Source organism: Parambassis ranga, chromosome 21 (genome assembly GCF_900634625.1).
Source record: "Parambassis ranga chromosome 21, fParRan2.1, whole genome shotgun sequence".
NCBI lineage: Eukaryota > Metazoa > Chordata > Actinopteri > Ambassidae > Parambassis > Parambassis ranga.
The window spans coordinates 9644524-9669732 of NC_041041.1; the positions used below are offsets into that span (position 1 = coordinate 9644524).

The following is a 25209-nucleotide window of genomic DNA, read 5'->3' on the forward strand; positions in this document are numbered from 1 at the left end:
TTATCAAAGCTGCAGATTCATTAGTTGTAGTTCCACAGCTGGCATCACTCTCATCCATGGACACATGGAGGTTTTCCAAGTCTGCATTCAATAGGGCCCTCGCTTTCTTTGCAATGAGCGTAGAAACACCAGCAGCATTTCTCAGACATGCATCCCTGTCTGAAAGCCTCACACACTAAATATTTTTTTTTGTCTTTTTTATCACAACACATGAGTCAGAGAGTCAGAGAATAGCCAGACCCTGTTAGCTGTGTGTGTGTGTTGCAGAAGACTTTGATTGAAATGTCCCCATCAGCTCCCCATCAGTGCTTCACAATCATCTGAACAGCATGGAGCCAGTGTGTCACATACACAGCAGAATCCATGTTAGTCCAGAGAGCCAGGGTAATGAAGGAAATAAGAGAATGTGTACGTAACACCTCGGTTACGATTAAACCTGCAGTTACGTGCGACAGCTCAGTAACTAGATCTCTACTCTGTCTCAGTCATTTATTTACACAGATGGATGGTCCAGGACTGTAGCAGCTATATATATATATATATATATATATATATATATATATATATATATATATATATATATATATATATATATATATATATGCAGTGCTGCTTGAAAGTATGTGAACCCCTTGAGCACTTTGGATGTTTCTGTTGATTTACCATGATTTACTCATTTTATCATCACCAGCTTTTATGTATGAAATCTCAGATATATGTTTTATCAGTTGCATGTACTTGTTTAGTGGAACTTGTTTAAGTAGCCCAAAAACTCCATGAAACCTGGAATTAGTGTATGTGCAAAAGTAAGTGAACCCCTAGCTGCATTAAGTCAAGCAGTTAACAGACTCAGGTGAAACACATGTGAGTGCTTAACGAATCATTTAAGTAGACCAATGACATGAGACATTAATGGGAAACGGATTGGCCTGCACTATTTTATAGAGAGCAGAAACCAACCAAGCCAACATGGTCCCATACACATCAACAATGCCGAGAGGACAGGAGATATCCGAGGACATGAAAAAGAGGGAAGTCATAGCCCATCAGTCTGGGGAGGGATATAAGACCATCTCAACAAGATTCCAGTTCCATCCGTCGACTGTAAGACAAATAATTTACAAATGGAGGGCCTTCAACATCACAGCAACACTGCCTAGAAGTGGGCGCCCATCAAAACTATCACCCAGAGCCACCAGAAAAATCAGGTAAAGGCCAACCCACACATCACCTACAGAGTTGCAGACCTCTTTGGCAGCACCTGGGACCAATGTGCATGCGTCTATGATCAGACAAAAATTGAACACCCATGACATTCATGGGAGAGTTGCTAGAAGTAAAGCCTCTGCTCTCAAAAAAGAACAAAGCTGCCCGTTTCAACTTTGCCAGAGAGCACTTGGACAAACCAGAGGCCTTCTGAGAGTCCATTCTCTGGACAGATGAGTCCAAAATAGAGGAATTTGGTCACAATCAAAACCGCCATGTTTGGAGAAAAGCCAACACTGCAAATGAAGAAAAGAACCTCCTCCCAACAGTGAAGCATGGAGGTGGAAATGTGAAGGTCTGGGGCTGCTTTTGTGCTTCTGGACCTGGACGACTCATATTATTCAAGTAACCATAAATTCCCAAGTATATCAACACATTCTTGACCAGAACCTCCTGCCATCAGTCAGACAGTTGAAGCTGGGATGAATATGGATTATGCAACAAGACAATTAACCAAAGCATTCCAGCAAAACTACTTTGGAATGGCTTCAGAGAAAGAGGATTCATACTCTGGACTGGCCCAGTCAAAGTCCAGATGTTAATCCTATTGAAATGTTGTGGCGAGACCTAAAGAAGATGGTACATGCCAGATGTCCCTCCAACCTCTCTCAACTGGCTGAGGTCTGCAAGAAGGAATGGGCAAAAATCCCCAAAAGCAGATGGGAGATACTGGTTAGAGGTTACAGAAGACGTTTGGTTGAAGTAATGGCTGCAAAAGGAGGAGCCACAAGCTACTAATACAAGGGTTCACTTACTTTTGCACATACATTAATTCCAATGTGAAAAATCTGTTCATGACATGTTATGTTTTAAACTGTATTAAAAAGCTGACAGCATCATACAGCTACATTAATTACATGCATATTAAAATATTACAACTTTAGTAATACTAGAAATTACAGGTAATTGGTGATATATTAACTAATTTGACCACAGTTGTCCCTCTTCAAACTAAAAAGTCAACCATTCTGTTTTTTCAATTCGTGTATTTGATGCTGTTTTTTTACATTTTCACCTTTTTTCCCAGAATTTGCAGACATATGAGAACAGTAAATAAAAAGTGGACAAAAACAATACTATTTACACTTTATTACACATAAATAAAGTATAACGCCTACATGTGGTGAACACCCTGCGACATTACATGCTGATCTGTAAAAGTACAGGTTGCTGCAGACATGTGAAGCATTGTTAGCCGTCACTCGTGTTGTGATTCTATGTGTTGTGAGATAATTGTAGGGTATTTATAAGGACTTAAATAGAGCTGGGTGTGTTGCAGTGGTTCGCATTTACAGCGCAGAATCCTTAGTGTGCAGGAAGAAACAAACAATACACTGTAATAATCACACCTTTTATTAAATGACTCACCCAAAAACTGAAATATACGCACGCACACACACACTCACCCACACACTTGTACACAGACACTTCTGGTCACAGATATCAATTAATCATTCTGGCTTCGCACGACTCCTTCAAAGTGTTAATCAGATTTTCCTTCTCCTCCACTCTTTCTGCTCCATCACACTGACTCCATCTCTTCCTTAGCACACTCTGTCCATCTCATCTTTCAATAAGCTCCATCACTGCACTGTGTCTGTGTGCAGTTTAGCAAAAGGGAACATAAATCAGGCTGAAAATGACACACACACACATACATCAGGGCACAGGGCAGAAAGGCTACACTTTATTGTGTGCATTATGTTTATAGTTGAAACGTTAAAAGTACATTGTATTTAGTGTGATGAGAATTTCAGTGTTACAGTGTCAGACATACTACCTTCAGTGCTGTTTATCCTGAGCCCTGAAAGTGTGTGTGTGTGTGTGTTTTGACACAGACTGGCACAGTTGTGAGCCGCCTTGCTGACTGATACACAGAGGCCTGTACTTTGCTGTGGATTATACAGCAGTGCAGTAATCTATTGTGGTAATCTACTGCCAATGTGCTCAGGGATCATTAGCTAGATCATGGGATCAGATTGGGACCGGATTTATACAACTGCAGGTGTTGTTCTGGTGTGTGTTAGCTTGTGAGTTAGCGTGTGTGTGTGTGTGTTGTGTGTGTAAGAGAGCGAGCTTATGAACAAGGTTACCAAGTTGGTCAATGGATGGAAACACTGAGGCACGGTATGGGCATTGATAAATGGCTGTGTGTGTGTGTGTGTGCATCTGAGTGTAAATAGATTTTCACATTAATGTCCCAGTTCGTCTGTGTTGCAGCTGTTGAAGGTCACTGTGCGGGACAGAATTAAAGGCTGCATATATTAATCACCTTAGTGAACAGATTATTATGCAACTTAAAAAATTAGACTGCCTTTAATGTTAATATATTAAAACTAAAATGCTTTTCTGGGGAGGACTGCAAACAGACTGCTTTAGTAGATTCATCTATTCTCTTCTAATTTGTTCTATCCAGTCTAATCTATCCTCATCTATACTGACTATTGAAACACACTACTAATCAAATTATATTATTACTTGATGGCTCTTATTTATAAACAAATAAACTGGTCCCTTTGTGATTAATTCTGTATTGCTACTATTTTTATAGCATAATTTAACATGAGCTACGTTGCAAATTGCCAGTAGGTGGCGATCAATATATTTATAATACATGCATATTTATACATTTACAAAGAGAGGCAAAAAAATTAAATATTAAATGATTTTCGTCTTTCAAAACATTTGGACATTTTAATTAAAAGTTTGAATACTGTTTTTTGTGATGTCTAATATAATATCTCTTTTATTATCCTTTGCTTTGGTCATGCGAGCGATGGTTCATCTCTGGGTTTTGAAAAGTTTATCCTGAGCAAAGTGCCAGCTGCTGTACCCACTTCATCTGCTAGCCATGGCTTTCCAGTACAATGACCTATTGTTCTGCTTCTATTTATTCTGTGTTCGCTCTGGTTGCTGCATCCCCACTTGTTGCATCTCAGCCCTCTTGTCATCTCTCTCATCTGATCTTTCATTCAGTTTGCTCCTTGCACTGTGTGTTTTATTTCTGCCTGTGTATAATTTTGAGACCATTAGCTCTGGGTTGTTTGTCCCTCATGTCTCCACTTAAGGACAACCTTACATATTCAGCCCATTCTTTTAATTCAGTGTTCCCGACCTTTATTGCATCTCCTCTCTCCTCAATCTTTTGGTCCCTTTTCTCTTCACCATCTCTCCATCTGTGCTGAGTTTTTTTTTCTGCTGGCAGCAATTCAGTGGTGGAGTTACTGAGAGTGAAGACGTAAAACAAACCAGAAAGCTTAATGCAGGCTTTGGATTATAACTGATAGATGCCATTTTTAGGCTGAACAAAACTCTGCATTAAAGGCTTTACAAGGATGTAGCTGTAGTTTCCTGGATGGCATGGTGTGTCATACAGCAAGATGTTAGAGTGACTGTGAAAAAACGCACACATGCAAATGCACACACCGGATTAGTAATGACTGCCACAACAACGTCAATGTTCCCAAATGTCCAGGCCACCCCAGAGCATCACTAACACAGGCGGATGGACCCGCCCTGATCTGTCCACCTAAATACCCGCTGACCTGCTTTCTCTAAGCTCATCTGTCCGGTCTCCTCTGGCCAACTTAATAAAAAAAAGACATTTTGTGGCACAGTTACGTAAACAAAGACAAACAGGAGCCCTCATCGTAAACTCTGACCTCACTGCCTCTGTGCGCTGGAAGGTGTGGAATTGGAAATCAATACATGTTTGTTTAGCGAATGGGATGAGGCAATGATTTCTAACTCATAATCTTTTTCTGCTGTGGTCCCTTCCAGAGGTAACTCTGCTGTCCTTATTTGTCTGTTGTGTACTGCATTCTATCTGATTCTATCTATCATTATTCTGCATTATTATTATTTTTATTTTTTTACTATTTATTTCATTTCTAAAAGCGGAGTGTTTTAGTACATCGTGAATATTGGTGACACATTTCAATACATCATTACTTACTTGCAGTATGTAGCATTTTGGTTGGCAAACCCATTTTTTAACAATGCACTGCAGGCCAAACACTTAAACACATGCAGAGCATTAAAAAGGAAAAGAAGTGACGAAAATGTAAGAATGTCTCAAAATCTGCAGGAAACTAATGATCAGAAACAAATACAGAAGTGCATCATGGGAGTGATTAACATGAACCTACTGAATATTCTGCCACTGTTTATGCATTGAGGAGGTTTATTTGTTGACCCTTTAGAGGAACCTGACCCCCCTTAAGAACTGGAACTGCCTGACTGTATAACTGTAGCTTCTACAGTAATGCTCCTGTGCTCACATTTCCACCCTGTTCACTGCATTCTGTATAATTCCAGCATCAGCTGTGAGTGCATTTCTGTGTTTTGCAGGTCAGTGTGACTGCTCCAGCTTATTGCTGATGTTTTTTTTCTTCATGTTCAAGGCTATTTAACAGCTCTGAAGCCATTTCACACACTGGAGGGAATCAGCCATCTATCAGCACAGTAAACTGTGTGTACAAACCAAATGCTACAACTCACTGATGGAGGCACCAGTGGGAAAGATGGCACATACAATTACTGCTGTCATTTCACCTCACAGCTCATTACAAATCAGCCAAGAGCCATTATCGTTAACTTAACATTGATGTTTGCTCGCGAGCAGAAATGAAGCTGTCAATCAGTGCTGTCTCTATGTATAGACAGAGGCCGGGAATTTCCCAGCGGGGCTCAGCACAGGTGCAAAGCTGTGGTACCCTGCAAGATAAGGCAAAAATACAAGGTTTGTAGATTAAGATATAACACAAAGATCACCTTACAGCCCAAAGATAGTGCCGCACCCTATACTTACTTTCATTTTCTAAAGATTATTTCCCTCTTTAACAAAAACTATGACTATGTCTGTCCCAGTTTGGAGTTTGGAGATCACCTCTGTTATTAAGTCTTCATGCTGAAGCTGGAGAATGTTAACGCTGCAGTATTCTCAGTCATGTTCAGTCTTTTGTTAAAAAGAGTGACCTCAGGAGAACTTTAAATGGAGTATTTTTTTACGCTAAACTAAACAGATCTTCCTCTTGCAAAGTGAATCTCATGACCTAGTAAACCTAGTAATTCACGCACCACATTAAGTGTTTTTTTTAATAAATATATTTAAATATATATAATCTTACAAATGAACTGACAGTTACGATTTAACATATTCACCATTGGATCTGAAAACAGATGGCAAAGCCTTGATTGTTCCCAGCTGCTGTTTTAATGAAGGTTCAAATATAGTGCCACCTAAATTCAGTCTGTGTGTTGCTCTCACACCACATGACCAATGTGTGAACACACGGCTGACTGATGTTGTTACCTGCACCATAAATAGGTTTCCTCCTGAAACGTATTTAATGCATGTCATTTACTTGTCTTTTAATCCTCTGAACTGGTTTCTGTGCATTTGTTTCTCTTTGTAACATGGACTCATCGTTCACTGCAATATCCTCGACAGAAACACCACAATCATGGCTCGATGTTAACAGAACATGTCTTTGTTTGTTGGACATCTCATTTTGACCTTCAGGTCATCTGCCTTTGTGTCTTCCCAGGATCCCTCTGTGCAGAAGGTGGGCGGAGGAAGGAAAAAGACGGTGTCCTTCAGCAGCATGCCCTCTGAAAAGAAGGTAGATATAAAAAAATAAAAAAAATCCACTTACATATTGAATATGTTGTAATATTATATTGACTTTGCTTTCTCCACATTCAACTGAAACCTCTTCCAGGTGAGCAGTGCAGCCGACTGCTTGGCTTTCATGCAGGGTGGTTGTGAGCTGAAAAAGGTCCGGCCCAACTCCCGGGTCTACTGTCGTTTCTACACCCTGGACCCAGACCTGAGCTGCTTACGCTGGGAGCCGTCTAAGAAGGATGGGGATCGGGCTCGACTGGATGTCTCCAGCATTCGAGAGGTCCGCACTGGAAAAAGCACTGAGACTTTCCTTCATAATGGTCCTCTTTCTGAACACCTGGCTGAGGAAGCGGCCTTCTCTATCATACATGGGGATGACTACCAGGTCAGAGGGGATGAAGAAGAAATTTGTAATAATTAATATAATCAACAATGCAGTATATTTAATCTGTCTCTTTGCAGTCTCTGGACTTGGTTGCATTGTCAGCAGATGTAGCCAACATCTGGGTGACGGGCCTTCGGTACCTGTTGGCCCACCCTTCTGTATTTGGAGGGGTGGGAGCAGGAGGAGGAGGGCCAGGTGAAGGAGGGGGCGTGGCAGTTGAGGGAAGCCTGGGAAGCAAGATGAGGAGTGAGTGGCTGGAAGCAGAGTTTGCCAAGGTGGACGAGGATGGCTATGGCATTGTGTCAGAGGATGTAGCGGTCGCCACCATCTGTAGACTGTGTCCTGGTATAAAGGAGGCCAAGGTGAGAAGGGGCTTAAAATCTTAAGGTGCTCTTTTTCCTTCAAAACCACTCTAATGTTCTGTAAAGTCTTTGTAATCATAACTGCACATCTGAACTGTAGGGGGACACTTCAGCTCCAGTCTCAGCTGGAGCGGTGTGTTTTAAGCAGTCTATTTGGAGCAGTGGAACATTTAATCCTTCATGACAAGAGAGGCTTTTTTGCCTGATTTTGTTGGTCTGGAGTTTTGATTTGCAGCCATGTGAAGGTCAATGATTTTCTCCCACTTTCCACCCGAAACAAAAATCTGTACTGGCAAAGACAGGTGAGAAAGTGACCTGTGAGAAATCAAGCACAGGCAGGAGATAAAGCAAAAGAATGGGGATGAGGAAACCGACCAAAAGAGAGAGATGAAAAGACAAAGGGAGAAATTCTTGTGTAATTTAATGTAGGTCACCTTAATATCCTTATTCAAACAAGATAACTAACCCTTAATCTAATTTACCAGCTTCAGTTTGAATGACTGAGACATAATGGTGGCGGACTAATTACTTGCTGCTGCCCTTAATAAATCGTCTCCCCTTTCTCTCCTCAGGTTCGTCTGCGTTTCAAGGAGATCCAGCGCAGCAAGGAGAAGCTGACCTCACATGTGACCCGTGAGGAGTTCCAGGAGGCGTACTGTGAGTTGTGCACGCGACCTGATGTCTACTTCCTCCTGGTGCAGCTGTCCAAGGACCGGGAGTGTTTGGACCCACAGGACCTCCGCCTCTTCCTAGAGACGGAACAAGGTTTGTCCCTGGCTACAACTGAGGGCTGCTGGGAGCTCCTGAGGCGTTATGAACCGTCTGCACAAGGCAAGGAGAGAGGGCTGTTGGGCCTGGATGGGTTTGCTCTCTACCTGCAGTCCCCCGAGTGCCAGCTGCCTGACCCAGAGCACCAGGGGGTTTGCCAGGACATGAACTTGCCTCTATCCCACTACTACATCAGGTGTGTGTGGCGGGTCATTCTGTGCTGTCTTCATGTCTGATCCCAAAGTCTAAATGCCCTAAATATCCAGAATCCATGATGTCTACCTGCCAATCAATCTCTGCTTCAGAGATGTACAGCTCACAGTCTGTGATTTACCTATAAATCACGCCTTAAGACGATTTGAAGGTATCAGTGTTAAATTTGTACCTGAAGTGGCCATTTTGATCGGACAATGACTCCTCAGCATGCTAACAAATGATAAACAGAAAAGACAGGGATGATACTGAAGTGAGGGAATTGCTGGAAGAGAGGTTAAATGCCAGTCAGCTGATTTCAGAAACAGATGGACAATTCTACGTGACTATCAGGACAGTTTTCATCCAGATGGTTCCACTTACAAATGTCTATACATAGCTTTGAATTAATGCAGTGTGCTTCCTTTTAAAGGTTATCAGCCAGATGGTTCTGCTTACTCACCACTACGACCAGTGTTTGAGGAAATATGCTCATTGAATGAAACATATTGTAGCAGTTTTACATTATATATAATATACATGTGCACATATGGGAGTAGTGGACAGTGTTTTCATGTTGGTTCAAACGATTTCATTCATATTTTGCTTCCAATTTTCCAACCAGATAAGTGCTATTAAGCAGATATTATTCAGACATTTGCATTGAATATTGATTTAGTGATCATATCTTTCCTCAGCACCTCCTACCGCTCCTACCTGCTGGATGACCAGGTGCATGGCAGGGCAGACCTCGGAGGGCTGATCAAGGCCCTGCAGTCTGGCTGCCGATGCTTGGAGCTGGGAGTCACTGACGGCCCTGAGGGGGAGCCTCTGCTTGGGGTTGACTATGGCCCAGATGTCCCCCGACACCACCATCATCACCACCATCACCACCATCACTACACGCCAGTCACTATTCGCTCTGCTTTGGAGGTGGTGAATAAATATGCCTTCCTGACTTCACAGTACCCGCTTCTGGTGTACCTGTGTCAGCGCTGCTCTCCGGCTCAGCAGCAAACCCTGGCACAACACATGAGGAAGATATTTGGATCCCGTCTGTACACTCCTGAAGCCCTGCCGGTCAGCCTGGGTGGGCGAGCCACTACCTTACCCTCCCCCGAGCAGCTAAAGGGGCGCATCCTGATAGTAGGAAAGAAGCTGCCTCCGGATCAAGAGGGGTCTGATGGGGAGGTGTCTGAGGAGGACGAGGAGATAGGAGGTGGGGGGCCCCTAGCAGGAAGGAGGATGACTATCCCTGGTGAGGAGGAGCTGGGTGTGGTCCTGGTGGTGCCTCCACCCTCTCAACCCCGGAAGCTCCGTCTCCACAAAGAGCTCTCGGACCTTGTGGCGATTGCTCGGACTGGCAGCCGCAGCTTCTACATGCAGCGAGCAAGCAACAAGCAGCAGCAGTCGCCCCCCAGCAGCCCCTCCTCCCCCAGCACACCGCTGCCTCCTGAGCCACCTTACTGGACATTGTGCTCGCTGGGGGAAGGAGAAGCTGGGCGGCTAACCAGTGAAAGCCCTGAGGACCTTGTAATGTTCACCAAGCGCACCCTAACCAGGGTGCGACCCAGCTCAGTTCGTCTGGACTCCAGCAACCCTAACCCACAGGGGTACTGGAAGGGCGGGGTCCAGCTTGTGGCCTTGAATCAGCAGACCCCTGGTGCAATGCTGGACCTTCACCGAGGTCGCTTTTCACAGAATGGAGGGTGTGGTTACGTGGTGCGACCTGCTGTGATGAGGGATGAGGTGTCATATTTCAGCGCCCACACGCAGGGCTGCGTGCCAGGAGTCCCTCCTCAAACTCTACGTGTTAAGGTTCGGAAATGTTTATTATTTGCACTTTTCAGGACATGACATATTTGGTTTACGCTGTGTGTAAATGTTTTCTGCACTCCAGGTCATCAGTGCCCACAACCTGCCCAAGCCTCAGGGGTCAGGGGCTAAGGGGGAGGTTATTGATCCGTACGTGGTTCTGGAGCTACATGGTGTACCTGCTGACTGTGCCGAGCAGAGGACACGCACTGCTGCTCAGAACCAGGACGACCCACTGTTTGATGAGACCTTCGAGTTTCAAGTAAGCCCAGTCACTGCTGTGTGAAGGTCCTTCTGCTGCTCCCAGTGTTCCAGTGCTCCCAGTTTGCTGTCAATAAAAAGTAATAGTCCTGCTCAGGACGGCATTGTACAGAATCGCCTGTTAATCTAACCCAGATTGGATGCTGTTCTTGTTGCATAAAATTTCATTTTAATGTTAATTTATAATTGAAGAGGAAAATGTCAACATAAAAGAGGCTTATGTGATTCTGAAGAGGTTTACGGCTGCTTGTCTGTCAGCTGTGCACCTGCATAAAAAACAGAGCTCTGAGCGCTTAATTAAAGGTTCGGTGGGGGTTGAGACTGAAGATATCAATGAGATGCTCCTATGAATACACTTACAGTATGTATGCAGTGATTTCATTGGGCCTGATGACCTGCTGATTGGGCTTTTTTACCCTTCCCTGGCAGTCTTTGTATTCGTGCAGCTGAGCTACAATGACAAGCTGTCACAACTGATATGCAGTCAGTGGCCACATCATGAGTGTGTGTGTGTGTGTGTGTGTGTGTGTGTGAGCAGCACCCTGCAGACACGACGTACCTCCACAAAGACTGAAAGCAGTGGCATAATACCTGTAATCAACAGGCAGTAATTGCACTGGCTGTTTGGCAGGAGACATACATGAAGTGAGATTTGAATGAATGAGGTATGAGATACTGACGCTCTGCATATGATCAGATGTTCTAGCATACTTCATTGTGTGTCTAAATTTCTTCATGGCTGCTGTCAGTCATTATAAATTAGTGTGATAATTTCAGTATTATCAAAGTACTTTTTGTAGTTTTAACTGCAATATAAAACTGAACTTTACTGAATTGATGGATCGGTTTCTGATTCTTTTGCCTTGCTTTCTGTTCATATTAGCTCTCCACAAAGTAAGTCCTGCCTTTGCTCATTTTTTGTCATCATCATTGCAGAGGGTTTTTATTGGATTTGGCAGTGGACTCAACTGACCAGAGGTTCTATACTTACACTATAACAGATTAATAAAGAGGCCCAGTGTCTGCCCAGTGCTGGCAAGGAGCAACTCTTTGGCTCTGCTTGTCTCATTAGGGCCTCATTAGGATTGTAACCCAAGTGCAGAACTGCAGGGCAGTGTGCCACGTAACACACACACACACACAAACGCACACATATTCAAAGAAAACACACAGAAACACAGGAGCTGGACTGCAAACACAGCAGCTCACAATCAGACCCACAGCCTCACAGTCGAGGTCATGCTGTTTGGTTAAGTGTGCGTATCAGCCTTCAGAAGCATGCTCTCATATGTCTTAATCAGTTGTCCTCCAGGCTTGGACACACACACAAAAGCAGTGCAAACTGAATGTAGTTATCCTCCTGAGCTCTGATAAAGACACTGCCTCAGCTGTCTGCACTTATGAAACACATGCAAGTGTGTGTTAAAGGGGTGTGACAGTTTTTAATGGTGCAATGTTTAGTGAAACAAATATGTGATGATGAAACTGAAAATTGGATCCTACTGGATAAGTTTCAGAAAGTGTTCAGACACGTTCACTTGTTACACACTTCACTGTGTCTCAGGTTTAATTTTAGATTTTTTTAATTCTATTCTGGTTTTCTCAGATCAAAAGGAAAACCTGTTGATTCCTGAGCTCACTGAGACTGACAGTGATGCAGTGAGCTGAACATTTATGACAAGTACAGAAGTAGATTAAATAAAATGATCCCATGAACAATGAAATAATTGTTCAATACATAATTGTTCCTTACTCTGCTTCTACACTAATTGACTCTTTGAATCAAATGAAGTAAAATTATAGCACATCCTGTCAGATGTAGCTTCTGAAGATTCTATTGAAGACAATAAGGCATCATGCTTGTTGTAAATCAGAAGGGTTGTTTTGAATGCCAGATGGTACTCTAAACCATACAACACTATGAGCTGTGTCTGTTGTCAGATGCTGCTCGCTATTATTGTCTTTTAAAGAATAATTTACCCTGAGCCTAAAATATTTAAGTATTTTCCTTAAAGCCAGCTGAGGTTTATCTTAATGGTCCATCTGGATGTTTCTTTTCCTGTTTTGTATAAATACACTTACATAAACCTTTTTTTTAATTTAAGAGATTCTTTTATTAGCATTTTACATAAAACCTTCAAGTTTAAAATGTTAATGCAGAAGAATTAAGTAAGATGCTTCCCTTAAGTGAGCGCACGGAGCTGTAAATACTGTGTCATCTGTCAGACTACAGGCTGGAGTGCAGATGTGAGGATAATGTCAGAAGAGAGATTCAGTGTGAGATGATGTCCTGCTCTTCATCGTCTGTCTTTGCAGAGGAGCAACTGATTGAATTAACTGTCACAGACCGCTCTGCTCAGCCACAGGCTTGTTGCTGAAAAACTAAACCCAGAGAGGAGAGGATTGGAGTTATCATTACACACACACACACACACACACACGCACAGAGTCTGCTGGAACTGTCTGTCTGGCTTGCCCATACATTTTTTTCCCGCAGAGTCTTTTCTGTAGCTGTGTGGAGTCTTAGACTCGTAATAACATCTTTAGATGGATTTTTGAACCCAAAGGTCTTGTGAAAGCTTGTGGTTCTGGTTTTACCTCACTGTCAGAACCCCGGCCATCCAGATAAAGAGCTGTGTATTAAAAATGCTGCTCTGCACACCTGTGTGAACAGGACAAGATGTTATTACTCTGCTCATTGCTGCTAATCAGTGTCTAATGAGCCACAAATTCTGAAGCATTACTGACTAGCTGAAGGCTGCATCTTTGTTCAGCGTGTCCCTGAACTGGTACAAACTTATTGATTCTGATGAATCTGGAGCCGAATTAAACCCACCTTGCTGCATTTTGTGGTGTCATTCAACAATGGAGCTCTTACCTCAGAGTGGAACACGAGAATGTCTGAACAGCTGTGCTCCTCTTATTGCCTGCCACAGAGCATTCATAACCACTTTAAAATAAACCTATGTGACAGAGCACATGACGCAAATTCAAACTCATGCAAAATGTAATTTCAGAGTTGGTGAGGGAATCTGTTTGTTTATTTACTTCTGAGCCTGAAGACTTCATATGGCTTTATTGATGTGGACGGACACACACACACACACACACACACACAGGTTTAGTCGATTCTTAGTCCCTGCAGGAAATAATAGATTGATGGTGCTCTCTGCCACACAAATAACGACATATCTGTCTGAGAGTTTCTATTTTTGGTTTGACACCAACATAATAAAGGCACCACTGCATAAGGCTAGCTCTTATTATTCCCTGAAGTATGACTTGTACACCCAGCCACCAGGGGGCAGTGGCTATGCTTTGACTTATTGTCATACATCTTTATATATGATCTGTGCTCCAAACAAATCCTATTTTTTAATTCTGGCTGATCGGGTTACAAACTTTCTCTACATACTGTCGTCTAAATAAAAATATCGCCCTGATTTGTCCTCACAAACATAGAGAGACATGCACGAGTTTGTGTGCACAGACCTGATAATATCTGATGAGGCTTCCTCCTGAAATTTGTTTACCCACAGCCCAAAACGAATATTTGGAGACACTCTCGGCTTCATTTGTACAGTTGCGTTTGTGTGCATGTGTGAGAGAGAGACTATTTGTACCTATATTATGTTGTTACTGGCTTTATTAGCAGTGGTAGAGGTAGTCCTCTGGAAGGTGTGATCTGAAAAGTAATAACTGAAACCACGCTCTTTTAATTGTGCTGTGTAATTGACATTAACGCCTCAGCAGCTCTCTGAGCAGCTCTTAATAACAGGAAATGGTTTCATCTTTGGCTGCTGTGAACGTTCAAAGAGGTATATCTTTTCCTGCTGATATGAGTGACTTAAAGTCTCTGAATGAATAATGCACAGATATATTTAAGAGCATCAGCGCCTCTTCAGGTGACAAAACATTAAACTTTAAACAACTTACATAACCAAATAAAGGGAGCTGCTGAGGTGTAAACAACAGGTTAGATTAGGATGTCATTTGATTTTAGTTTGAGCCAGAGCACTTTGGGGCCACAGCTGTCTTCATATTTATGTACAGTTCCCATGGTTACAGGCATTATTCTGGTTACTAAAAAGACTAAATATTCCATGGCTCAGCAGCAATTTAACAGACAGCTCTCCCTCTGTCCTGCTCAGCTTGCAGTAGTTCCTAGCGTTACGTTTACACAGCCTCAAACCCCATAGGTTGATTTTTTACCAACAAAAACATTATGTTTTTTTCTTGACCATGCGGCTGGTGTATGTGGGCTTATAAAAGAACGGTAGCTAAAACACTGGAGGTTGGGATTTGTGTCTGTGTGTGGGACCATTGCTCTTTTTCTTACTATCTTCATACACCCCAATGCAACAACAAAGATCTTTAATTAATTCGTCCAATAATAATAATAAAAGTTTACAAAAATGACAATAAAAACATCATTATCATTATTTTTTAAAATCTTTTTGTTACTTTCTGTACTCTAAGTGTTGGTCTAAACGTTCTGACATCTTTGTTTTTCGTTGCCTTCGTCTGTTTCTCATTTGTAGGTGAACATGCCGGAGCTGGCCTTGCTGCGCTTCGTTGTGTTAGATGACGACTACATCGGAGACGATTTCATTGGCCAGTACAGTGTGGCTTTTGAGTGCCTTCAGCCTGGCTACCGTAACGTGCCCCTACTGGGGCTGGCAGGAGACCCTTTACCCCACACCAGCCTGTTTGTCCACGTGGCCATCACCAACCGGCGTGGAGGTGGGAAGGCCCAGCGGCGCGGTCTGTCTGTGAGGCGGGTGGGGCGGCGGGGAAGGGAGTATGTCACGCTGAGGCACACTGGCATCAAGGTGGTGGACGAGACCTTTAAACCAGCCAGTGCCCCCCTGAAAGAGGCGACTGACCTGCGGGAGGACGCTCAGGTGAGACAGGAAAGGGTTGGGAGACATTTTTATTGGGGGATATGTTTTTTAGGGATAGAATCATCTTGTTGAATCGACTGCACAAACACAATCGCTGGATGCAAACAGACAGACTCTTTCCTCTGTGTACTGATGTAGATGACTCAGTTAGGCCAGCTGACCCTGTTTTAATATGATGTCTGGTTATGAGGGTGAGTTGGAGGAGCTTTCATGAATGTGCTGGTATCAGATGCCACCTGAGACTCCACTGTAGGATGAACAAGAGCAAGGAGGAGGAGGAGGAGGAGGAGGAGGAGAGGCAGTGACAAAGGAACAGTCAGTGAGAAGAGTGGAGGAGGATTTTAAAGCTTCTATAAATACCAGCAAAAATAGAACCTGGTTGCACAGCACCCACTGGCTTATCACTGAATGTGTGTATGGGTGGGCAAAGTGAGACAGAGGCTCCTTCACAGTGTCTGTTTTTAGAAATAAATGCAGGATATTTTCTGACCTGCACTGCATTTCACTTCAGAGTGGAAGAACTTGTCTGACCCATGCAGCACCTTTTCATATGAGTTTGGCTCCATAATGGTCCAAATGATTCAGGCCAGAATTGGCCCACATACATTGGCTTCGAGTTCGGGTTGCTGAAACTGAACCAGGTTTGGACTTTAACCAAATTCAGGCCACCACACATGGTGGATAGTTGATCCGAATCCCAAGTGCTCTGAATGGGCCAGAGCCGTCTCAGTTTTGGAGAGCTGGTGCCAGAAGTCAGCTGAGAGTGCCAACAGTTAGCCTCAATCTGGCCAATTCAGCTGGCTGTCGGTAAGCCAGGCTTTGTTTTCTTGCTTTCTCATCCAGTATTATGTGAGAGGATTGATACCATTCGTACATCAGGATGTGGTCGGCTGGTCTGGCTTGGTACTTAATGCAAAGACATAGGAGTGGTGTCAGTCTTCTCATTTTCAATGATAATTTGGCTTTAATCACTACCTAACTGTATCGCATTAACCTGATGGCATGAAAGAAGTCAGGTGATCAAACAACAGTGACAGAACAGCTTAATATCTTTCCTCAGAACTGGGTGGTGACTTAAAACAGAGCAAAAAACAAGAATGTTGGGCATAGCCATCACCATGGATGGAGGGAAATCTTGAATCTTTCATTAATTTCCCCTCTACTCTGCTGTGACATGGACATGGAAAGCTCCATGGATGTGTAGTGTGTCCTGCTTTGACATATAAACATGTACCGTATAAGTTGTTTGTGTCCACATCATTTTAGCCGTAGAGTGTATATTAATGAATGGAGCAGCTGTATTTTATAACAATGATGCCACAGCCTTATACTTTCTCCCAAGTATGAACATAACCTCATGTCATCAGTCAGGCGCGCACACTCATATATACACACACACACACACACACACACACACACACACACACTTTACTCATTCACAAATAGCTTTTCCTGCTTCAGTCTCATTGTCCTTCCACTCTAGTGTGAACTCCTCTCTGCCACGAGTCCAGCTGTGGGCTCATCTGCCATACTCAGTTATTATTCATAATGCCTTTCTGGCTGTGTGTGTGTCACCTGCACACACACACACAAACACACAGGTGGAGCATGATAATCATTCGTCCAGTTGGGGCTCTGCCAGGTGGCAGAAAGCCTTCAGTTTGACAGCAGAGGTTTTCTGTTCAGAGCAAAAATAAATCTTTGTTACGGGGTGACCCAGATCACTCGTCTGTTCTGTCCCAGTCAGATCAGACCCACCTGCAGCGGCTGAAACACACTCTAAATGCTATGATTTTTCTGCTCCACATTTATGCCATATTGTCTCCTCTTTTGCCAAATGCGCTTAAGCTAAGGCTGATTTCACTGGATTAAAAGCAGCAGTCTGCCATATTGATTTAATTCACAGGAGACAGAGCAGATGACTGTGAAAGTGGAGGGTGTGTCTGTGTGTGTATGAATATTTTGTATGTGTGTGGCACCCTCTTTGACCTCAACCTGTTTAGTTTTGTAGCCAAAAGTGTACGTATGATCCGATACAATTTTTTTTTGCTGTCTGCTTTCACACAGAGCACCACGACCAGTTTCAAAGAGCAGTGTGGGCTCCCCACTGTGGCCAAACTAAAGCAGTGCATCCAGAGCCTGGCCCCTAGGCTGCAGAACCCTGAGGGTACCATGTGGGCCACCATGGTGCTGAAGGAGGGATACCCCTGTCTGGAGCCTCTTGTCAGCCTCTCAGAGCCGACACGCAAACTGCTCGCTGCCTACGACACGGTCAGTTTATAGAGGAAGCCATCATTTCTTACAGATCACTGTTAGTGTGTTTATCACTGAAGTTCAGACTTAGACTTAGTTCTTTAACTATGAGTGACATAATGTGGAAGGAGCCTTATTATCTATTTTGACTGTACACATCCAACATCAGCAGCAGAGCCCCCGTAGTGATGGATCTCCCATCATCGTCAATCCTAATCTAAACTTAACCAATCAGACCAGAATGGTGGGCAAAATTACCTTAAAGGTAGATAGATCAATAGATATACTTTATTGATCCCACAGGGGGAATTGTTAGAAAAAATTGAAATTGTTGCATCCACGCCATGTACAGTTGTGCAATTCATAGACATTAAATACAGAAAAAGACTGTAGTCAGAGAGTCTGATTCAGGTGGTATGCATGGAGCTGTCACACTTTATCACGCACACACACACACGCTGCCAACTGCGTCTCTCCCACCTGTCTCAATTCTGCTGTTCACACACACACACCTTAGAGTGTAACAGTCCTCTGTCTAACAATCAGACAGCAGCTGATGATGTGTGAACCCAGAAAACAGGAGCACAGCAGGTCAGTGTCAGGAAGCACAGTCTATATGATCTCCAGCCATACATCACAGCTCTTCATCCAGATACACAAGGCTTAGTCATCACACACCAACCCTCCTCTTCCTTAATTTCTGCTGGTATTCATTTTTTTTTACATTCAGTTTCTGTATGAAATAAATCCTTCCACACGTCTGTGTGTGATGTAGGTGTGAACACACGTCCTCTTTTTTCTGTTTGTTCAGATGATTGCAGCGCAGAGACAGCTGATTGAAAATGCAGATGGTGTTCAGGAGAGGATCGACCAGGTGCAGAGAGAAGGTAAAAATGGATGAAATGCTGGGAACTGATGATAAGAGTGAAATGACTGTGAGTATATGAGAAAAAATGTGGATCTACTAAGATGGCCATGCCTAGATTTGTGATAAAATCCTGATTTTCTGAGCAGATTGACACCTGCACAGCCGTCACAGTGAAAAGATGACATCTAAACAGCCAAACAGTGTATTTTTAGACCTCTCACAGCCTTTCATAACTCCTGACCTTTAACTGCTGATGGAAATGTCATGAAGGACAGCACTTTGCTTTTGCGTAAATATGTCAATCCAGGAGGTGACTACACAGCCGACTAGACATGAGGTTGACACTTGCCTGTAGCCATGGTGTGTCAGTCCTAAAAGTAAGTTCAGGCAGACGCTTACATCTCACCTGAGTTTGGATTGTTTCTGTGTTCGGCAGGAATGGACTTCCATGAGGATCTGACTCGGCTTGGAGAGAAGGAGGGACTGAAGGGACGCAAGCTAAACAAAGCTGTGGAGAGTTTCACCTGGAACATCACTGTACTCAAGGTGTGTTTGCTTTACTCTCACATGACCCATAATCATGTTAGCTTTGAGTTTCTTCTCAAAAAGTATAATTGTTCCACATTAAATTTAAGACTAAGCTGTGTGTGAGGAATCATGCAGGTGCACAGTGACATCTGTGGCCATTCAGTGAAATGCAGTCAGCATCTTGTTTACACAGGTTTTGTTGTCACACCTATGGGGGGGGGGGGGGTTATCTTAGTTTATTTTAATGATAGTATAATGACAAAAATGTTACATTAAATAAAGAAAACAACAGCATAATTTATGGTTGGCTAACATCCATAATATGCAATATTAAATAAGTTTTAATCATGGATAACACTAGCTAGTGAACATATATGATAAGCTAGCTAACTGTTATATCCACCCAGATAGCAGCGAGGAGTAAGCAGCTTAGCTAGCTGTAACTTGTAGCTGCACTACATGGCTCTTGTGAAGCTTTACTTTATAACATTAGCTAATACAAGTAATCGTCAAGCAAAAATCTAGTTGACTTAGTGACCACATCAGCCCCTGGACTTTGGATAAATTAGATCCTGTTATCCACTGCATCCACTTGCTTAAATTATAGCTTTTCACCTTTTGTGTCACTCGAAGTTTGTCTTAATGCAGTTGTGAGTCAGATCTATACATCTTCCCTTGTGCTGCAGGGGCAGAGCGATCTGTTACGTGGAGCTAAGATGGATTCCCTGGATGCCCTGAGGCAGCTGGCTCTGGCCTGTGAAGCCTGTGGACTCACCTCCACCTCCTCCTCCAATTCCTCATCCTCCACCTTCTCCACAGCCGAGCTCCACTACTCCTCCCACTCGCTGTCTGGCCGCCGAAGCAGCACACACGGCAACGGACGCATCTGACATCCTCACCGCCTCGGGTTTAGCACGCTGCCAAAGATGAAAAGAGAGCAGTCAGAGTAATTACAGAGGATGAGGACATGGAGAACGTCTGGGTGTAAAAAGCACTGTGTGGATTTTCATTCTGGCGGAGTCTTTCCCTTTATCCAGCAGTAAGTGTCTAGACCCGAGCAGTAGTTTACTTGTTGAAGCCTTATAGTGAGTGTGTCAGTCATCACTGAAAGTGCAGGAGAAGCTTTTCATGAATGTCCGCGGTGGAAAAGCAAAGATTTTACAAACTCTGACGTTCCCTGCTTCAGTTTCCCAGAGTGTTTTCCTTCATTAGAGAGGAATTCAAACTGACGAACGGGGCTGTTCTGGTGCATCATGGCCCCGTCAGTGTTTCATTCCAAAAGTAGAAGGTTCAGGATGGAGAAAAGCTGAATGTCAAGCTGCCATAGCATCTCAGATTGTCTAATCCAAGAGATTTTTTAAATATAAAGTATTATGATGCTCCTACTTTTGGTTTTAAATCTAACAGCAATGATAGAAGCAGAAATTTAGGAGTAGTAAAAGTTACTGCAGAAACACTGAAATGACATTAACATGATGTCCTCACTGAAGACACCCCTGACTGGCCTGTATCTGGTCTTTAAACTTCTTCAGAGCATTTGAACAAACAGACATAAAAACACATGTTATCTAACATTTTAACTGTTTAAAATTAAGTTTGGTGGAAAGTTCTCTCCAAACTTGTATCTACAAAGCTCTTGGATTCTCTCTGGCTTGTTTGAGGATTACTGCACACACTCATTTCCCATAGAGTATCTGTGTGAAATAGGCACTCACTCACTCACACACACACTCAGGGTCTTGTTATCTACTCTCAGCTGAGGGGATGTCTGAAACACAAGGACTGAGGTGCAGTAATTGGAGAAGTTGTGGATGTGTGTTGATACTGTAGTACTACGTGTCTGCTGTAGTACATGTGTGGATCACGTAACCTCAGTATACTGATGTGCAGTGTGTACGTATGTGTCCGTGTTTGTGAGCAGGAAGATCAGATTCAGTACACTGTGTTGATGTAGCAATAATAATAATTATTGAACCACAAACATGGCGTCCAGCAGGTGTTACTGACGGTGGCTCTTAGTTGTGTTAATGTGTTCTTTCTTCTGATAGTCCTGCTTATTCTGGTGATGCTGTGTTTTAACTAATCCGAAGTGATGCTCAGTCAGACATACAGCTAAGCTAACACAATTAGAATTACCTCCTTAAATATACAACATGTCATGTCACAACAGGTTGTGGGGTAAACTTTTTTTAAAGGTACAACACGAACACGACAAGAATGATGTCATTAAAAAGACCAAAAACACTCAGCGAACTCTCGTGATCGAGCTCGGCTTATTTGAACAACTGTATTTCCACCTGAAGCATTTGAACAAAACAGACTTTAAATAGAAGACATTTTGAACGCCTATAGTGTTTGAGGCAGTTAGGCAGGACTCGGGCGGTGACTAAATGCTGGAGCAGACAGGATGTAATGAAACACTTGGTTTAGTACTGGTGCAGGACTACTGTATCTCCTGAACACACATCCCTTTCCCCTTTGTAATAAGCTCTTTCACACCTTCTGCATCCTCTCGCTCCGGTCAGAGCCACAGGAGGAAGCTGACCTAATAACATTTTCATGTTTTTGGTGTGTGTCTAAAATTGGAGAGAGAGCAAAGGTCGGATGATAGAAGAAGAAGAAGAGGCTGATGCTGGTTGCTTGTGTGGTCGGGTGGACGCACCTGCAGAAGCTCATAATTGGCTGTGAGCAGCAGACACAGTGACAGCACCTGCTGTTTTCTGGTCTATTAATACCGCTCTGACTCACACTGGAGGCCTCGGGATGTGTGTTTATGATGGTGTGCTCGTGTCTGTCATGATACTGCTGTGGTGCCCTAATTCCTGCCCCGGTGAAGCACACAGGTTCTGTTTCCTCCTGAATGCGCTGCAGTCCGGGATCTTGTGTGGAGGATCTGTGCTGCCGCTTAGAGGACTCACAGAGATCTGCTTTCCTGCAGGGAGGATCTCTGTGCATTAATGATGCATCAGCTGCAGTAAAACACACCACGGTATTAGCTTTCTGTGTTCCGGTGTACATGCCTACAGACACGGGGGAGTACAAGTGGGTCAAAGAGCCAACAAGCGGTGGAATTTACTTACCTGAATAGATGGAGCAAAGATAGAGGTCACAGGGTTTACCTGAAGGAGTCACGTTTCAGTAATCAGGTATTTTCCTGTTAACTTAAAGCTCACTCTGAGAATTATTCATCAGGTACTCGCTGTGTTTACAAAGAAGATGAAGAAGTATTGTAGTGCACAATGTAACATTGACAAAAACCATGTGTCAGTGGGCAGTGACCTCCGCAGTGTGTCAACCTGTAAACCCGCAGCAGCAGAAACACTCACAGTATTCACCTTTATTTACTGAATGTGCTTTTATACTACCCAGGCAGCTATTGCTTCATTTAACATCAGAATAGGACGAACATCCTGCTCAAGGTTTGTTTCTGTCACAAGATCTAATGTACAATTTTGACTAAGCACTAAAACAGCTTCCTTCTTCAGACCCCCTTTACACAATAAGCTACTAAACTGCCAAAGAACTCACTGGTGCAAAACCAACACCTGATACTAGTTAAAGCTTTAGGGCAGAACTTGTTCAGATTCATAAGATCACAAACTCACAAATTCCATCCTCTAGGCTTCAAGCTACGAACTTGCTTCTGTGGCCTGGACCGGTCAGCGCCATGCGAAGAAGTACTGGTGTGTTTTATGGTTTTGTTTTAGGTGTGATGACAGCAAGATGTTTGTAAATACTTTTCTGGTTTGCTAATAGTTTTAGTAAAAGTGCCTTTTATGCTCATATTTTCCTCAAGACGACAATAAAATCCTCTGCAGACCTGTTACATGCTAGCTAGATTGCCAGCAGCGTGTTGTGTTTCACTCTTCGCCCTAGAGGTGGCGATGACTTCAGTGTTTAACTAAGCTATCTAAGTATTCCTTATAATGCTACTGGGATGACCTTTGTGATGGGTCTGTGAGGTCAGGTACACTAGAAACTCTGTACATGTGTTAAGAAAAGTTCAGGATAAAACACAAAATAAACTGATTCTGAGGAAAAATGCTACATAACACTGCCAGCTCTGGGAGGTCCCAGGCTCATATTCAGAACAAAAACATACAATAGATTTCCTCAGATGAAGACATTAACCTTTTATGTAGCTACAGGAAGTGTAGAAACATTTTACAGCTTGTCAACGAGCAGTACGTGTTATCGAACATCAACCCTGGGATGTGGGCTGGTTCAGAATCAAAGGGGATGAGAGTCAGTGTATGACCTTTAGGCTGGGTAAGCTGAGCTCTTATCAAGTGGATAGTCCCACTGTTACATCACCTACTGTAAGAGGAGACCTCACCTGTATTTAAACTGTCACTGCCAGAAGAACGAGATTAGAGTTCTCCACTGTAGCTTTAAATGATGTGATGAGCAGAACGTTCACTGTGCTAAGTTTTAAGAAATATTCTGAAGATCAAAACGTTTTGTATAGTGTCTGAGCTAAATTTGCTAAACACATAGCCTCAGATTTTACTAGGCACCTTCTCACCCCTCTCACCCCTCTCCAGGCCGCACACACACACTGCTTCACGTGTCATTGCACTTCGCCTTTTCAACACACTTGACCTGATTTTTGCAGCATTGAAAAACCTCTGCAGACGGCACTGCAGTCACTCATTCACTTCAGTGCTTTACAATGACGTTCAGTATGTTGTATCTGATTTTTAACCAGCTGCACCCCCCCAGGGTTTACCTCCTTTTATCCCCACATTGTAGAGCAAAGGTTAATTCTTCTGTATTATAGCACCATGGATTGTGGCAACAGGAAGTGACACAGGTTAACCTCCTGCTTTCCAAACAAAATGTTTAGTCTCTACAACAGAATTAGACACTGCAGCATCCACTGTACGACCCATAGAGATACAACCGCCACATTATACCGGGCTGAGATAACTCGGAGTGCTCATTTAAAGAGTGTAAGGGACAGGATCGGTGGGCTGATCCAGCTGTCGGATCAGGTGCTGTGATGTATCCACGTCTCTCTGTGCTTCAGTGTGCATTGCTGCCCACCTTCACAGACATGTATGTGATTAGTTGGAGAGCTGTGTGTACCTGCCGTTGTGATGTGGACAGACTTGTGGAATGTGTAGAGATATATTTTAAGTTGTGTGTTAAATGTGGCATCTGCAGTTGTGTAGTTATTGGCCTGTGTTCTGCTCCGCTCACCTTTAAGCCTCCCACCCACCCACCCCTGGACCCATGCTGTTCTCTCAGTTCGCTGTTTTTGTAAAACTGAAAAACAAAAAAAAAATATTTATTGAAGTGTGTTTTAAAAACTATGAATAAATATAATTAATTAAATGGACCTCGCTTTTATTTTGAAAAGCTACTGTGTTTTCTATCTGACGAAGTAATCAAATGTAACAACAGTATGTATCCCAGACTAAATAAAGGTATCTTTTCCTGACCAAATGGTCTCATTGAGTCCTCTTTATCTCATCTGTGTCGAGTATTTCATTGTTGTCTTTTCAATTATACTTCAGTAAATAATCATTATAATTAACTTTTTTAGAAAATTTAAAAAATATATATTTAGGCTGATTTTAATACAATAAACTGCATTTATTATTCTAGGATCCATCAGGAAGCCCTAAAACCTCAGTTTAACGGTAATTATTGTTAGTTAGCTTAATAAGTTCGAACACTGAGGACGACATGTTTGATGACCTATGAGCCTGAATCTTTTATGTTTGGCGAGCGGGAACAAAATGGAACCCGGCAGTGGAAAGGAGAACCGGAAACGACGTCGTTATTCAGAACACCCACACAGGTTAGTCTGAATTAATCGTCTTCTAAGCTTTACTTATATCTTACTACCCATACGGCCCTCCTACGCAGCGCACGTCACTAAAAAGGTTGACAATGCAATTGTATTGTAAATTGTGAGCACAGTCGTGGTTACCTGGCCTAACGAGCTGATAATGTTCAGGGAAGAGAGCGCACAG

General features: G+C 43.0%; 1 protein-coding gene across 1 annotated transcript in view; it reads left to right on the forward strand.

The window, feature by feature from the left end:
* plcl1 (phospholipase C like 1) overlaps positions 1-24671 on the forward strand; it is a 50394-nt gene extending 25723 nt beyond the window's left edge. Inside the window, exons 2-12 of the mRNA XM_028393182.1 lie at positions 6816-6890; positions 6990-7277; positions 7355-7639; positions 8212-8603; positions 9298-10417; positions 10500-10676; positions 15217-15579; positions 17647-17850; positions 18644-18719; positions 19137-19246; positions 19915-24671. Of these exons, the coding sequence (XP_028248983.1) occupies positions 6816-6890; positions 6990-7277; positions 7355-7639; positions 8212-8603; positions 9298-10417; positions 10500-10676; positions 15217-15579; positions 17647-17850; positions 18644-18719; positions 19137-19246; positions 19915-20118 (3294 nt within the window). The 3' untranslated portion in view covers positions 20119-24671. The remainder of the gene's footprint in view (positions 1-6815; positions 6891-6989; positions 7278-7354; positions 7640-8211; positions 8604-9297; positions 10418-10499; positions 10677-15216; positions 15580-17646; positions 17851-18643; positions 18720-19136; positions 19247-19914) is intronic.
* Positions 24672-25209: the final 538 nt, after the last annotated feature.